Source organism: Leptopilina heterotoma, unplaced genomic scaffold (assembly GCF_015476425.1).
Source record: "Leptopilina heterotoma isolate Lh14 unplaced genomic scaffold, ASM1547642v1 Lhet_174, whole genome shotgun sequence".
Lineage (NCBI taxonomy): Eukaryota > Metazoa > Arthropoda > Insecta > Hymenoptera > Figitidae > Leptopilina > Leptopilina heterotoma.
Window position 1 is genome coordinate 766,473 of NW_025110890.1, and position 17,059 is coordinate 783,531.

At 26.2% G+C, this 17,059-nt stretch overlaps 1 protein-coding gene across 1 annotated transcript; it reads right to left on the reverse strand.

The window, feature by feature from the left end:
- Positions 1-5,575: 5,575 nt before the first annotated feature.
- LOC122499756 lies at positions 5,576-13,301 on the reverse strand. Its single transcript, XM_043608253.1, has 14 exons — positions 13,103-13,301; positions 12,766-12,943; positions 12,463-12,577; positions 10,830-11,088; positions 10,598-10,717; positions 10,294-10,524; positions 9,929-10,132; positions 7,705-7,758; positions 7,407-7,584; positions 6,914-7,028; positions 6,583-6,838; positions 6,322-6,432; positions 5,958-6,185; positions 5,576-5,885 (listed from the first exon to the last, which is right to left on the reverse strand). Exons 1-14 carry the CDS (start codon positions 13,190-13,192, stop codon positions 5,712-5,714), a joined length of 2,313 nt encoding a protein of 770 aa, XP_043464188.1. The 5' UTR covers positions 13,193-13,301; the 3' UTR covers positions 5,576-5,711.
- Between the last annotated feature and the right edge of the window lie 3,758 nt (positions 13,302-17,059).

A 17,059-nucleotide genomic window follows, 5' to 3' on the forward strand; every position in this document is an offset into this window, starting at 1 on the left:
TTTCATTTACTTATTATTTAGTTATAATTTATATATTTTATTAAATATTTTTCATATATTGTTTACAACCGTCATCAACAGAGCATAAACCATTTTATATATAATTTTTATATATATAAAATTTTATATATAATTATAAAATGAATAATTAAAAACGAATCTTGCAAATTTTATATGCTGGGAGTGATAAATTTTAATTATATATCATCTACATGTTCGAAGATATATAATACTTGTAGTACCGCGACTTGTCGCTGGATGACGCCACTTTTAGAGATAGATTGAGCTTAAATTACTCCTATCTCCTTGTCTACCTCTATATAGCCCATGCCTTCATTCGTTTCTTGGCATTGGTGACGACCACATCATTATCATGGATATTAAAAAATTAAAAGAACTAAAGAAAAAGAAAATAAGAAAATTAGAATCTGAAATGAACGTCCTGTTTGGAGAAATAGCAGAATTGGACGAAGGAAAAGTGGATCAAAGTGAGCAGCAGATCGAAGAGAACACTGAACACACTGAAGATCAGGGTAAGTTAATATTAACTACACCGTCAACACGTGTTAATTCAAAGGACGCTTCAAATATGGCGGATGAGCTTCAAACAAGATTTGAAGTCAAAAGCCAAGATAAAAATACGATCCTAGATGACTGTCTGATACCATTAAGCAGAGAGGAAATTTTGGAAAATTTATCATCGGCAGTAAAACTTCTCTCAGAATTGTTCTACTCTCTGTCAAAAGCGAGGAAGATCTTTTTGGTTGGCAGATACGAAGAGAGAATACAAAGTTCGCTAAAAAATGTGCAGCCTACTTCTTTTCTTTTCGGCGATAACCTCAAATCGCTCATTGAAACCTCCAAGGCAATGGAGAGAGTGTCTAAGGACCTTAAAATAAAATCAACAAAACCACAAGTACGAACAAATCCTTTAAACTGGAGAAGCTCCAACTTCCGGAGGGAGGTTTTATAATAAATTGGGAAAAAAGTGATTTGGTACCTAATTTTTCCTGTAAATTCCTAGGCATAATAATTAATTCTAGAGAAATGACGTTAGAATTACCACGGGAAAAGAAACTTAAAATCAAAACGAAAGTAGAAAATTTGCTATCAAAAGATGAAATTCAAATTCAAACTTTAATGGAAATTATAGGTATAATCGTGGCAGCATGCCAAGCCGTAGCCTACGGGTGGCTTTACTATAAAGCACTTGAATCCTTAAAAAGAGAAGGTTTAGAAAAACATCATGGAAATCCTTAATAAAGCAATACATCTAAATAGTTTAACAAAAGAAGAACTAATTTGGTGGAACTCGAATATTTTATTATCTAAAAATCAAATTAGATCTAGTGTCTTTGACCTTGAGATTTTTTCAGACGCGTCTACTACAGGTTGGGGCGCAACCTGCGGAAAGAAAAAAGCCAGGGGTCTTTGGAATAAGAAAGATAGAGCTAGGCATATAAATTATCTTGAAATTAAAGCAGCTTTTTTAGCCCTCAGGTCGTTTGCATCTAGAGTAGTAAAAAAACAAATCCTTTTAAGAATTGACAATTTGACGGCATTAGCGTACTTAAATAAGATGGGCGGTATAAAACATAAAAATTTGAACGATCTTACGAAACAGATTTTGGAATGGTGCCAATCAAGGGAAATTTGGATTTTTGCGGAGTACGTGGCCTCTAAAGAAAACCCAGCTGACGAAGGTTCTCGTATTTCCAACATAGACACCGAATGGGAATTGTCGGAAATAGCCTTTCGAGAAATTGTTAAGAAATTTGGGAAACCGTCAGTAGATCTTTTCGCGAGCTCAATTAATAAGAAATGTTGTAGGTATTTTTCTTGGGAAAGAGACCCGGACGCTCTTGCAATAAATGCTTTAACGGTTTCATGGAAGGAGGAATTTTGGTATGCCTTTCCCCCATTCTCTCTAATATCAAGAGTTTTAAAAAAGATTAAAGATGAAGGTTCAACTGGAATCCTAGTAGTTCCTCTCTGGACATCACAGCCTTGGTTTCCAGAATTTAAAAAATTATTAATTTCAGAATTAATTGAGTGGAAACCTTCTTCTAAATTGCTATTTTCACCTTGCAGGAAGATTGTTCATCCACTGGCGACGACTCTTATCCTGGTGTCCGGAATTGTCTCCGCCAGACGTTCGAGAAAAAGGACTTGGAGCAGGACACGATAAAAATTTTACTGGAATCATTAGCTGAAGGGACCAAAAAACAATACGATACGGCACTAAAATATTGGTGGAAATTTTGTTCTGAAGAAAGGTTGAATCCTTATTAAGCAGACGAAGGAAACATATTAAAATGTTTAACAAAAAGGTTCAACGAAGGAGCCAGCTATGGGACACTCAACTCCTTAAGATCGGCCATATCTCTTATCAACAAGAAAATAACCACAGAAAATACCTTATTAAACAGATTTTTTAAAGGAGTTTTCCGGCTCAGACCAAATATACCAAAATATAGCACAACGTGGGAAATCGATCCAGTATTAAGAAGATTAGAAAAATGGAGTCCAACGGAAGGCCTTTCCTTAAAAGAAATATCGCTTAAATTAACAATGCTACTTGCATTAGGTTCCGCATTTAGAGTCCAGTCTTTAGCCGCTATTGAAAGTTAACAACATTAACATTTTGGAAGAAGGAATTGAAATTCGAGTCTCGCAGATTATCAAAACTTCTAGACCAACTTCAGAACAACCGCATGCTTTCTTTCAATTTTTCACAAACAAAGACCTTTGTATAGGAAGGACCCTAATACAATATTTGAAGCTAACTGAAGGAATTAGAGGTGAGATTGAAAATTTGTTCATTTCTTTCTAAAAACCTCACAGGAAGGTTGGATCACAAACCATAAGCCGATGGTTAAAAATTGTAATCTCAGAAGCAGGAGTTCATAAGAATTTTAAATCACATTCGACGAGACATGCATCAACATCGAAAGCTTTATGTAAATGTTTGGATGCTAACCCATAGTTAGTTCAAGGGCTGATTTTTCAAAAATAGTTTTGTCTTACAAAGTTTTGTCTTAAAGAAGTTAAAAAAAAAAATATTTTATTTTCCAATTTTCGTGATTATTAAAATCTAAAAGAAGTTTTTATTTTGTAAGAAAATTATAAGACTTTTAATTCTAGGAGAATTATAAGACTTAAATCTAACAAAGAGTTTAAGACTTTTAATTCTATGAGATATTTTAAAAAAGAATATTAATGTCAAGAGAGATCATATTTTAAGATTATATTTGTATTCAACGTTTAATAAATAAAACACAAATTATTCAGAAGTATTCTTTATTATTTCACTTTAAACATCTACAAGTATTATATATCTTCGAACAAGTAGATGATATATAATTTATGATTAAACGAACTTACAGTGAAGTTCGATCATAATTATACGAATCACTTGTTCCAAGATATAAACTCCCACCCAAAAAAAAAAGAAAAGAGAAAATTTTTTCTTAACCCTTTTTAAATATTCCCTCTACACGCTCTAAACTAAATGAAGGCATGGGCTATATAGAGGTAGACAAGGAGATAGGAGTAATTTAATCTCAATCTATCTCTAAAAGTGGCGTCATCCAGCGACAAGTCGCGGTACTACAAGTATTATATATCTTGGAACAAGTGATTCATATAACTATGATCGAACTTCACTGTAAGTTCGTTTTTTTTTCTTCTTAAATGACTTGAAGCTAGGCCAACTTTCAGAACACACCCTCTTATATACCAACTAGTTTTGCGTTTCTACAGAACGACTTTTTGAGGTTAGGAGTACTCGCATTTGCCTGGACCACCCGTCAATGGGTTTTTTCGACAGAGAAGAGGGAAACTGTAGAAAACCTCTCCTGAGTACAACCGGTTTATCGACAGCCGAGTTTTTAACGGTGTGTACTGGACAATAATAATAATAATAATAATAATAATAATAATAATAATAATCGACAATGGCGCCATCTGGAGTGAGCAGCGCGACACAGAAATTGGCAATCAGGAAGGAAGTCAACAGCAGTCGACAGTGAATAGCGAACGTGACAACAAAGCACTGTCGATTGTTAATTATTCTCTTTTTTTTATTTTATTATAAAAAAGGCTTGCTTAAACTGGACGTAACACAAAGTTTATTTGCAAACAATTTACGAATATTTTCGACAAGAAAAATGATTTATTACAATTCTTTAGATTATCTAGAAAAATTCAGTGTCGACGGCATTTGAGTGGAAATAATAAGTAATTTAAAAATTATTCAATAATTCTATCAGTTAAATTGGGAATCAATATTCAATGAGTTTGAAAAATAAATACAAAGATAGCAGTTTTATGAAAAATTTGAAATAACGTTAGATAAGCCGAGATGGGAAATAACACCTGTTAAGTTAGACAATTAAGTGTGATATAAAGCTAACAGTAAATATTGGCTTTATGTCATGACGCGATAATTTTCATTTGAAACATTACTTTTATTTTCACTAGGGGAAAATTTCTATGCATATCCTATCTTTCGATTATTCTCATAAATAATTTAAAAAAAATTTATTTTAATTCCAAAAATAAAGAGTAGGACAAAATTAACAATTTTTGTTCAAAATTAGATTAAATTTTAGGTAAGAACTACATTAAAGAACAATTTGCGAATACTATTAATTCCAGAATTCTAATTTTAAAATCCTAAATAGAAAAAAGTCGGAGTAAAAGTTGTAGAAGAATTGAAAGTAAATTTCTTGATAAATTTTATTTTGGATAGATTTTTTGTAGGTGAAAGGTTATGATTTTTAAGAATTCACATTCAGTATATAGAAAACTTGGGAAAAATTGCAGTATATAATGCAGCTAGAGAAACAATGTAATTATAAAATCTTGTTGATTTTTCGCAAAAGATAATTTTAATTCATCACACAACATAATATACATTTTTAATTGAGTAAAATCTTTTTCTTTCCTTTTGACACGCATCAAAATGGAAATTGTCTACTTAATTATCGCATAAATCTCTCATATATATATATTAATAATAAAAGTAAAATTAAATAGCTAGAAAAAAAATGCAATAAATTATTTTAATTAAAAAATGGAAATATTATTTTATTGTAAAGTAATTATTTCTTTAATTGCAACAAAAATTGTATTCAAAAAAATTTTTCTTTGCACAATTAGTATACAGCTAACTATAAATTAAATACGTCTTGTGATACGCTGTGAATCATAAGATACTGATTATCTATTGAGAAATTTTCTCCTCAAACTGATATTAGGGATTATTATAAAGAAAATTCTAAATGAAAGTGCACTTCTCTTAATAGTTCTGCGAAATGACTCTTATGTAAGCGAAATGATGACTCGGCAGAAAACGATCTTCCCGTCTTGTCTGCTTTATATTTCTCAAGAGAGTCATTTTCGACGGATTTTCTTTGATAATTGACAATTCTATTAAAAAAATTTTTTTTGCTTAGAAATTCGAGGCTAGAAAAGGGGTTCGAAACAGGAAAAAAAATTTTTAAATATACTTTGGCACAAACAATAGAAACTAACAATTAACTGACAGAAAACACGAAATTAAACAGAAAGCTTGATTAAATTTTTTTTATTAACATTAAATGTTGTAACAGTCAACGAAGGAAAAGAAAATAATTCATTTTTCAAAAAAGATCTTGCTGTGCATATCTTGCTGTGCATTAATTTTCCAATCGTAAAATATTTCTTGCTTAATGTCTCGAAACTTGATTTCTTTCAAATTTTTCTAAAACACCCAACAAGGGTTTATTGAGAATTTTCGGAGCATTCTTACCCCAGATAAGATCAACATGACAAAATGTTTCCACTCTTATTTTCATTATTTTATAAACGTTCGGTAATTTTGATGTCAGTGTTTTCATGTCCTTAAAAATTAAAGTAAAATTAAAGTAAAATCTAGATTGAAAAATTTAATTTTATTAAAGTATGTCAATTACCTCTAGTGGTGTTAGCTTGTCGCCCATAGAAAAAATAGGAACAATGGGAATTTTTATTTTTGTCAAATCATATTTTGGAGGTTTACTTTGATGATAACGTATTAAATTTTCTTCTTTTCCGTAGTCAAATTTGCGAAAATCGTCATTACTCAGTTGTTGCAAGAAATGTTTGAGATTTTTTGCCGAACATCGACCGCTCAGTTGCTTAAAAGCAGCTGCTCTATAAAACTGAATTTTTAAAAATTTTTTATTAAAATAAATTTTAAAATATATATTTTGATAATATAGAAATGAAATCTTTTTGATTATTAAATAATTAAAATTTTGTGAAAATATTTTTTGTATGTTAGAGAAAAAAACTTACTTTCAAAATATTATTCTTATCACATTTCATTATTGAGAGGGATAATTTAACCAATTTTGGAGTTCTACTAACTGATCCATGTTGATATTTCCCTAGTATTCCATCCCATATCTAAAAATTAAAATTATAACTAATTTCTCAAATATTTAACTGAGTATTATCGTCAGAGAAAAAAAGGAAAAGAAAATCTGTTATTGCCGCGGCGCCTAGATTAATAAATATTAAATCAAAAATGATATAAAAAATATTCTATAAATTTACCCATGTAGCATATAAAGGCAATTTAATAATCGGCAATGCCAGCTTCTGAAAAAAATTCACACTGCACTTTGAAAGTAATACAGGCGCAATTAAGAACGCAATACGTATTTTTGAAGCCATTTCTGGTTTTTCAGAGGCCATCACAAGGAATGAAGTTGCACCCATTGAATAGCCAATGTAAATTAGGGGTTGATTTGTAAAGTCAGTTATGTAATCAATCATTGTTGGCAGATCATGAACACCCAATTCATTAAAACTGAAAGTATTAAATAAATTTAAAAATTAATTTTAGCGTTGAGTTTTTTTTAATTCGGAATAATTTCTATTTTACCTGAAGTCCCAGTAATTTTTTTCGTTCCTACTAAAGTAAACATTTTCTCTAGAATAATTATTTCCGCGAAAATTGCCTAGCCATACATCATATTTCTCATTTGCCAAAAGAAAAGCTAAAGGATGAAGAAAAAATAATTATATATTTTTCCTCTTATTGTGGTCCATAGCTGACCCCCCTTTCCCCCTTTAAGCGCCACGTGGTTTATGGAAGACTCCTTAATAGTTTATAAAAATAAGATCACAAAATAATATTTGGACATAGACCGTTTTAAATTTAAATTTTTTAAATATATCCGCCATATTGGATCCGCCATTTTGAATATTGAAAATTTTGAAAATATGACTTTAGATTCGTAATCAGCGACCCCAAAAACCCCCTAGTAACAAGTTTCAATAAAATCTACTGTCTGGATTTCCCGGGGGCACGAAAAGGTTAAAACATTTTTTTCAGTGAAATAAATACAAAAAAAAGTATAATTTTTTTTATTTACCAAGAGAGTTGTTTTGAGTGAAAACCCAAGAATAGGAAGTAGCAAAAATACCATGCTGAAGTAATATTGTTTTTGACCCTGGAGGACCCCTAATTCGAAACATTTTTAATATAAAACCATCAAGTGTAGTGACAGAATGTTCCTCAGCAGGAAATCCTGCTTCCTCTATCATTTCAATCTATAAAAAAATATTTTTGCATTCTAGAAATTATTTAAATAAAAGATAAATAATATTTACTATAGAAAATATTAAAATATTTCTGCAATAAGCTGTTTTTGAATATATAATATTTCATACCATATTTCCCAATTCACTAGCTTCATTAATTTTTTCACAATAAACGCTAATTAACTGTAGTACAAAGAGAACCAAAAGTTTCATTTTTAAAAAAAATTTTGTCCGCGAACTGCAAATAAGAAATAATTTTTACTAGTAACAATTGCTATTTTATTTAACAAATTTTTTATATTTTTTATCAGTCGACTAGATTAGTATTTTAAAAAATTTTTATTTCATCGCATAAGTTTGTCAGTGTATGTATATAATTTGTAATAATTTACAAATAAAAAATAATAATCTTTTTATCATTTTTTTTTTTTTTTTTGAAAAATAATAAGATTTCAAATACGTGAACATTTTTTCCCATTAAATAAAATAATTTTACGAGAAAATTTAAATTTAATATTCTTTGCGATTCAAAGTTATCTTTATTTATTTAAAGATTTCATGAAAGTGTAACACGTGAAGAAAAGTTGGTTAGAAATATTTTTTTTTATCTATAATATTGTAACCCTCAAAAATTATTTATCGAAATAATATAAAAAAAACTAATTTGGCTATACACCACAAAAATATAACCTCAAAAATTAAATAAATATTTATTATCAACACACGAGACCACCAGGTTAAGTGTCTATTAATAAATAAATTTCTGAGACAAACTAATTGATAATATATACGAGGTTACCAAGCTAAATAAAATCAATTTTTGTATTATTTATCTCAAAATTAAATTAAATGAACTAAATTAAAATCAATAAATAAATTTTAGGTTACACTGACGTTGCAAAAATAAAGAGAAATGAAATACTAAAAATCAAATCACAAATTATTGTTGGACGCCAAACTGAGTCAAATTACAAAAGAAAATTAATTTTAAAAATAAAGAAAAATTTGCAACGACTTTAAAGTTACTCGGCTACTCAAAAAACTAAACGGTAGAGAGGGGAGGTCGTTAGCGATAAAGACTGAAAAACTAATTATCTAAAATCAAAATTAATTAAATCACAAAATTTATATAAAATTACAATTTTAATTAAATATCTTTAAATTACACAATTCATATACAATTAGTCCAGAATTAACATTAATCAAAATAATAGTTTAAATATTCATTTGTCACGGAATTCCAAGATTATTCCCAAAATATGTCAAAAATGAGAATAAGGAAAATGTCACATAAATATCACACAAATATTCATCAATTTAGGATGGTTCAAAACAATATATTTAGGAAAGATTCACCAAAATAGAATTTTCAACAAAATTCATAAAATATAATTGTCAATAAATTTAAGAAATGGTCAAAACACAATTGGAGAAAATATCACACAATTGGGAAATTACAAAATATTCAAAATTGAAAACAGGTTACAATATTTAAATTACCAAAAGAATAATAATAATGAAAATTCAGTAAAGAAAATTAATATTAAAAATCAAAATCTAAATCAAAGATGGACACAATAATCACATCAACACAATTTACTAAAATACAAATTAAATAAATCTTTACTGAATTTCAATAAAATAAATCCTTTTACCAGAATTACCAGAATTATCTTTATGAATTTCTGGCAAACAATAAAATTTTGCCAAAGAGGTATTAGGGTAGATGTACCAGTTGTGGCTACTTTAAGCTGCGTTAGTCGTCTTTTAGTAAGAAAATAAATTTATTAAAGTACTGAATTTCATTATAATTTTTTTAAATCATATTTAATGGAGTCAATTATATTGATTTTCAAACTTAATAACGTTTTTTAGCTATATTTGCTATTAAAAAAAACAAATTGCTTCAAAAAACCTGTTTCACCAGTAGTAGCCACACAAGCACCACTTGTGGCCACTGCTTAAAAAAGTGTTATCAGGATATTGAGGAATTAATTTTTTTAATAAATAATTAGAATTAGTAAATCTATCGTGTACAGTAATTAAGTAAATTGATATGTATAATAAAAATGTTTAAAGTTACCAATTTTTTTATTTATTAAAAAAATGTATTTTTGTCAAAAGAATTGTTAAAATCTATCTTGTATCATTCTTTTATTTAAGTAATAATAATTTTATTGTCTAAATAGGATAATAGAGGAATAAATTGATAAATTCGAATTTTCTTTTTCATTTTTATTTCATGATCGTGTACAAATAATTCGTACATATGGAAAATGTAGTAACAACATATATAGAATAATTAAATTATTCTTTTAAAAGACAAAGTTACTTGAAATCATAGAATTAATTAATTCTTTTTTCCAGGTGAACTATTTGAATTTGAAGTTTCAATATTTGTTATATTTTCAAATTCATTTAAAGCTTCAAGCAAAGGTTCATAGACAAATTGCTCAGCATATTTGCCCCAAGCTATATCCAAATGACAAAAATTTTCATATTTAATTACTATACTTTTAAAAAGACGAGGTAATTTTGACACCAGTATTTCTATGTCCTAAAAAATATTATTTCGTATTTTTATTTGTAATAAAAATTCAATAAATAACTTCAATAAATATTTAGAAAAAAACACTGATTAAAAAAAATGTGTGCTTAATTTTTGTTTTGTATTGAAATATAAAGAAATATTTTTTTTGAAAATTAAATTCTAATTACCTCCGGCGGTGTTAGTGGATCGTCAATTGAGGATATAAGAACAACAGGAATATCGATTCTTGTTAAATTATATATTGGAGGTGAATTTCTTTTATGGACTTTCAAATTCATTTTACTATCACCAAAGTCATATTTGAGAAAATCACCATTACTCAATTCTTGTAAGAAGTGCTTTACATTTCTAACTGAAGTTCCACCTTCCAATTCCCTTACAATTTCTGATACGTACATCTAGTTGTAAAATTTATAAAATTTATAAAATTATTCATCTATTAATGTAAACATTAAATTTTTATAAATTTACCTCTTTAAAGTGATTTATATTGCAGCTCGCTACAGACATAGTAATGTCAGTTTTAACTGAAAATTCCGAATTTTTGTTTCCAGTTGCGTACTTTTCATTTCCAAGAATTTGTTTAGCAATCTAAACAATAATTAACGAGAAATAATAAGTATTTTTCTATTTTCTAATATCATATAATATAAAATATTAAAAATGGTAAAAGAAAAAAATAAAATCAATTTCTTTAACGTACCCATTTAGTATTAAAAATCAATTTAAAAAGTGGTAATAGAAAATTTCTTTGGAAAAAAGTTCCAACATTTTTCATGTAAGCCACTGGTCCAAGTAGAAATGCAATGCGTATATTTTTATTCATTTCTGGTTTTTCAGAAGACATTACAAGAAATGAAGTTACTCCCATTGAGTAACCGATGTAAATTATCTGCTGTTTTGTCTTTTTTGTTACGTAATTTAACATTGCTGATAAATCGTAAACACCCAATTCGTTGAAGCTAAAATATTTCAAAGTTCATTTCCACTTTTTTTTAATATTTAAAAAAATCTAGTTTTTTAAGTTTTATTTGCAAAAAATAATAAATAACGGCCATATTGGATCCTCTATTTTGAATTTTTGTAAACTATCACCGTCTTTGTTATCCGCGATTCACCAAAATGCCGAGTAACAATTTTTAGAATTATCCGAGTAAATTTTGAAAAACCATCCGCAGTGCTCGAACTAAGTCCTCGTAAATCCCATAAAGGTTCGTAAATTTTCTTCAAGTCCGTAAAAGTTAGTCTTTTTGAAAAAAAGATCCGTAAAGTCCGTAATTTGATTGAGAAAATACGAAAAGTTCGTAAAAATTGCCTAACGATATAATTTCGAAAATTTTAGAAAAATTACAAATAATTGCAGAAATTCAATTATTTTCAAAATTAATAAAATTATCACAAATTTAACTATATATATTCAAAAATTAAAAAAAGTTATTGTAAAAATTTCAATTTTCTTCAAAAATAATAAAAAAATTGATTAAAAAATTAATTTCAGTTAGAATAATTTTAGATAATAATTGAATATTAAAAACATAATAGCGTGAATTTTTTAGAAATAATTGAATTTTGAAAAGGTTTTAAATGAAAATCTTTGAAAATCTAAATTTTTCATATTTTTAACTAACAATTTTGTGGAATTATTTTTTTTTTTGAAAAAGTTTAATTATTGCAGTTTTTTTGAATTTTTTATTGTCTAATATATATTTAATTGAAGAATTTCCGAATAATTGAAATTTTGTAAAATTAAATTGTAAACAAATGAATTTGAAAATTTTCAAAGAACTTTTTCAAAAATTATAAAAAATAATTGATCTATAAGAATTTTACTGAAAAAAAAAATAAAAAAAAATATATAATTTTGGAGAAGTTAAAAATTATTGCAGAAATTTAATTATTTTCAAGAGTAAATAACATTCTTCGCAGAAATTTGATTATGTTCAAAAATTTTTTTCGACAATTAATTGACTTAAAGAAGAAGTTTAGTTAAAAATTCTTAAATTAATAATTGAATTGAAATGATGAAAATAATTTCCGTAAAGTCCGTATTTTTAAATACTTTTAATGGTTCGAGCCCTGCATCCGCCATTTTGAATTTATGAAAACTAACACAGGATTCGTAATCCATGACACCTAAAATCCCCGAGTAATAATTTTCAAGTGAATAAAATTATTTTTTTCAATTAGCCGCCATATTGCATCCGCCATTTTGAATTTTTCGAAATGCCACTCGACATTAAAAAGTATTTATTTCTATTGAAATTTTAAAACCTGGTGTAATTTTTTATAAATAACGAAATTTTTTAGAGAAAGGGGCTTCAGAAATATTCAATTACCTGTAATCCCAATATTTTTCATCTTGCTTACTCATATTCACATGCAAAGAAGAATAATTGTTTCCTCGAAAATTTCCCATCCAGATATCATATTTTTCATTCGACAAAAGAAAAGCTTAGAAATGAATATACGTACTTAATTTTTTTTTTTTTTGAAATACATTTAGAACAAATTTTTATTAAAATTACAAAAATTATATGAAAAAATTGAAAAATAATTTTTTTTGAAAATAAAATTAAAAATAATTCTGTATAGAATATTTTTAATTTTTAATAAATTTAAATTTTTTAATATTTAATTACCAAAAGATGCGTTTCCATTGATAACCCAAGAATTTGAACTACCAAGAAAACCGTGCTGAAGAAATATTGGTTTCGCGCCCTTTGCACCAGGTATTCGAAACATTGTTAAAATGTAACCATCTTTTGTGGTCACATTATGAGTTTCCACTTTGAATCCCGCATTTTTTATAAATTCCGACTGGTAGAATTAAAAACATTTTCTATTTTAGAAATTATTTGTTAAAACTTTTTTAAAATTTGAAGTATACTTCAACTTTTAAGAAGAAGTAAAAAATAAGTAGAAGAAATTATTAAGTGCAAAAAATCGAGTCGTAAATAAGAAATAAAAAAAACTTACTGTATTTTTAGGATGATCATCACTTGCTTCACAATTTACAGAGTAAATTGAAATCAATTGTAATAAAATGAAAAAAATAAACATTTTCATTTTTCAAATTTTTTTCCCCTCACAATTCTATTTAATGGAATATAATGAAAAATAGGTTTTGATTCTTCACAGAAGACTGTTACTATTTAAAAAATTGTACGTTATTTAGTTGTACTGTTTTATTTTCTTTTTCAAGATATAGAAATAATTCTATGATAATTTTTTTTATTTTAAAAACAAACTTCGTGATCGCATCTAGAATAAAAAAAATAGATAAAAAATATTTCATTTTCCACTGCAAGGTTAAATTGATAAAAAAAATTTACTTCTCTGCAAATAAATAATATTATCTACTTTCTAAAAATGTTCTGCTGGAAAAATAATACTTTTCGTTAATAAATTTAAAAAAATGCAATTTTCTTTTACTACGCCTTACATTTTACCCCAATGATTACATTTTATTTCAAAACGAAAACTCATGAAATCCACTTTTTGTTTTATTGTTATGTTAAAAATAATATTAATAAATTTTCTTTTTTTAATTAAAAATATTTTCTTTTGTTTATTTTACGAGAAATTTATTTTCGTTTTCGACAGTAGAAATGTAGGATTTTGCTTGAAAGAAAAAAAATTTGATTCACATTATTTGAATTAAAAATGAGATGTAGACAATAGTGCTGCCAGTTACGTGTGTTGTATAGAAGTTAATGATGTATTAAAATTTCCATGTAATTTAATAACAATGTTTGTGCGCCCCTTCTTTTATGCTTACTAAATAGGGTATGATTAGCATGCATTTAATGAGAATTTCTAATACAATAAGGACAACCCAGTGGGCACATTTGTTTAAAAGACGTCCTAAGGATGTCTTTTTGTAGACGTCTTTATAGGACTTTAAGAAAAGATGTCTTAAAGACGTCCTAAAAATGTTTTATGTTTGTCTTCTTTACCTAAGTCAATTTTTTAAAAAATTATTTTTGAAAAAGTTTTTTGTCAATTTTTAAATTCTTTTGTTTACAATTTAATTTTACGAAATCTCGATTATTCTGACATTCTTTAATGAAATATTAGAAATTAAAAACTTCAAATAATTTTAAAAAAATTCCATTAAACTTTTTGAAACAAAATGAATCTAACAGAATTCTTAATTAAAAGTATGAAAAGTTCAAATTGTCGCAATGATTTTAATTTGAAACCTTTTGAAAATTCAATTATTGCTAAAAATCCACGCTATAATGCTTTCAATAGTATAATCCTAAAATTTTAACTGAAATTCATTTTTAAATCAATTGTATTAAAAATAATTTAAATTCTGCCAAAAATTTTATTAAAATTTTTGAAAATAATTGAATTTTGGAGAAAAATTTTATTATTTATAAATGTATTTAAAATTTTGTCGAAAATTTTTTGTAAATTTTTGAACATAATTGGATTTCTGCGAAGAATTATAGTTCTTGAAAATAATATTTAGTAATATTTATTTATTTATTGAATATATATTACTCCTTGAAAATAATTGAATTCTAGAGAAGAATTTTATTAAAATTTCTTTTTAAATAATTGAATTCTTTTGGGAAATTTTATTGAAATAGTAGACATTGAAAACAATAATTGAATTTTGACAATCTTTTGAAATTAATTAAATTTCCACAAAGAATTTTATTAAAATTTTTTTGAAAAAAGAATTGAATTGTTACAAAGAATTTCATTAAAATTTTTGAAAATAATTAAATCCCTGTAAAAAATGTAATTATTTCGCTGAAAATAATTGAATAATAATTTATGAAAATAATTTGTAAATAATTAACTTCCAGTAAAATTTTTATTATTTATAAAAATAATGAAATGTTTGCGTAGAATTTTATTAAAATTTTTGTTAAAAATAATTTATTTAATTATTTAAGAAACATGATTATTCATTGAATTTTTTTATTAAACTAGTAGGTATTAAACATCATTGAATTGAGGAAAGTTTTTGAAAATAATTAAAATTTTATTAAAATTTTTGAAAGTAGGTAATTGAATTTTTGAGAAGAATTTTACTACTTTTGAAAATAATTGAATTTTTGCAATAATTTGTAATTGCTTCAAAATTCAATTTGTTTTAGTGTTTTTAATTAAAATTCTTTTATAAATCCATTAATTTTTAATAATCAATTAAATATATTTCATTATATTAACAAATTTAACTAATTTCAGAAGAATTTCAGTTATTATAAAATTTTTTAAAAATCTAGATTTTTTAAAATTTCCACTTAAATTCATTTAAAATTGAATTAATTTTGAAATATTTAAGTAAAATTAGGGTATTTGGACAAGAAGTCAAAAATAAAAAGTCCAAACCAAAAAATACAAAGTAAATGAAATACAAAAAAATAAAAAAAAAAAATAGTTTCACTTTGGACTTATTTTTTTGCATTTTTTGTCCTTGTCAAAAAGTCCAAAAAAAAAAATTAAAAATTCAATGAAAAAAGTTGAAATATAAAATTTTAAATTGTTGTCTTCATTGAAATTGTCCTTTTTTGAGTTGCTCATTTCGATGAGGGGCCGTCCATAAATTACGCAACACGTTTACAGGGGAAGGGGGGTTCGAGAAAATGTTATCATATGTTACATGGGAGGGGGGTAAAGTAAAAATCGAATCATTTCACGAATCGATTCTTGGGAATAATATAAAATATTGTTAAAAAATCAATGTTATATTTTTGGTTGTTCAGTATGATTAATAAAATTATTCCTCTAAATGTTTTTTATATTTAACTTAATTTTGTATGGCTATTGTACGATATAAATACTAAAAATAACAGTAATAAACAAATTTGTTTCGAAAAACGCTAGTAAAAAAATATTTTTAAAAATTACGTAACAATGATAGGGGTGGGGGGGGGGTGTAAAACGATTTTGTTACAACTTGTTACATGGGGGAGGGGGGGTTCAAAATTTCACTAAAAACGTGTTACGTAATTTATGGACGGCCCCTGACTGTGAATCAAAAGTATAGGTAAACTTAACATTTTAAATTTCTGAAAATAATTAAATTAATCGAGTAATTTAATTGGAATTATATTGAAAAAAATAATTGGATTTTTGTAAAGAATTTTATCAAAATTGTTGAAAATAATTGTATTTCTTGGAATACCTTTGGTTGGTCTTTTTACGAATAGTATTTGCATTCATATTACTTTTTTCTAAAATTAGGACTAAATAATTATGATATGTTTTGGCCACAGTGTGAATACACTTATTTTTTTTACGATTTAGTTCTCTAAAAAAAAACCACTTTTTCGCCTGAAAGTCAACTAACATTGAACCACTTTGTCTTTCACAAAATCAAAGTGGTTAATTGTTAGTTGTCTTTTTTTGGTTTATATAGATATTAAAATTGTTTCACTTCATGCCCACGAATATAAAACAAGTTTAATAGCCAAGCCGATTCTTGTTGTCCTTTTGAATTCAGCTTTCCGTCTGAAACAAATAAATAAATTTATATATTATTGATAAAAAAAGGTGAATAAAAATTTTCTTACCTTGATGCTGGATATTCTTTATGTTTAAATTTAATTTAGCATTTGAAAAATTAAATTATTAATTTAAATTTAATTTACCTATTAATTAGTTAAATGTCAGGGGAAAATTAAGTGCATCTGAATTGGGTATGTGACGATCCTCTATCCATCCTCATACGACAATGGGTATACATTATTTTTTCATAATTATAAAAATTGTTTCCTCTACCCTATAACAGATGAAATTGAGTATTTGCATTTTTTGAACTGTGTATCCATGCATTTTTTGAAAACCATTCTTGTTGGACCACCTGTTTGAATCATCTTATTTCTGAACTCCATTAAATTGTCTAGAGATCCTGTTCTATTTTACAATTCACATGTTGTTTGTTCACAAATTAGTTTGTGGATATATTTATAA

Excerpts from the sequence above, each read along its gene's own strand:
- LOC122499756 (XM_043608253.1), bottom strand. The coding sequence starts at position 13,192 with ATGAAAATGTTTATTTTTTTCATTTTATTACAATTGATTTCAATTTAC. Across the intron at positions 11,089-12,462 it reads GAAAAATATTGGGATTACAG|CTTCAACGAATTGGGTGTTT; the intron begins GTAATTGAATAT and ends GAAATATTTTAG. Across the intron at positions 6,186-6,321 it reads ATAAGAATAATATTTTGAAA|TTTTATAGAGCAGCTGCTTT; the intron begins GTAAGTTTTTTT and ends TTAAAAATTCAG.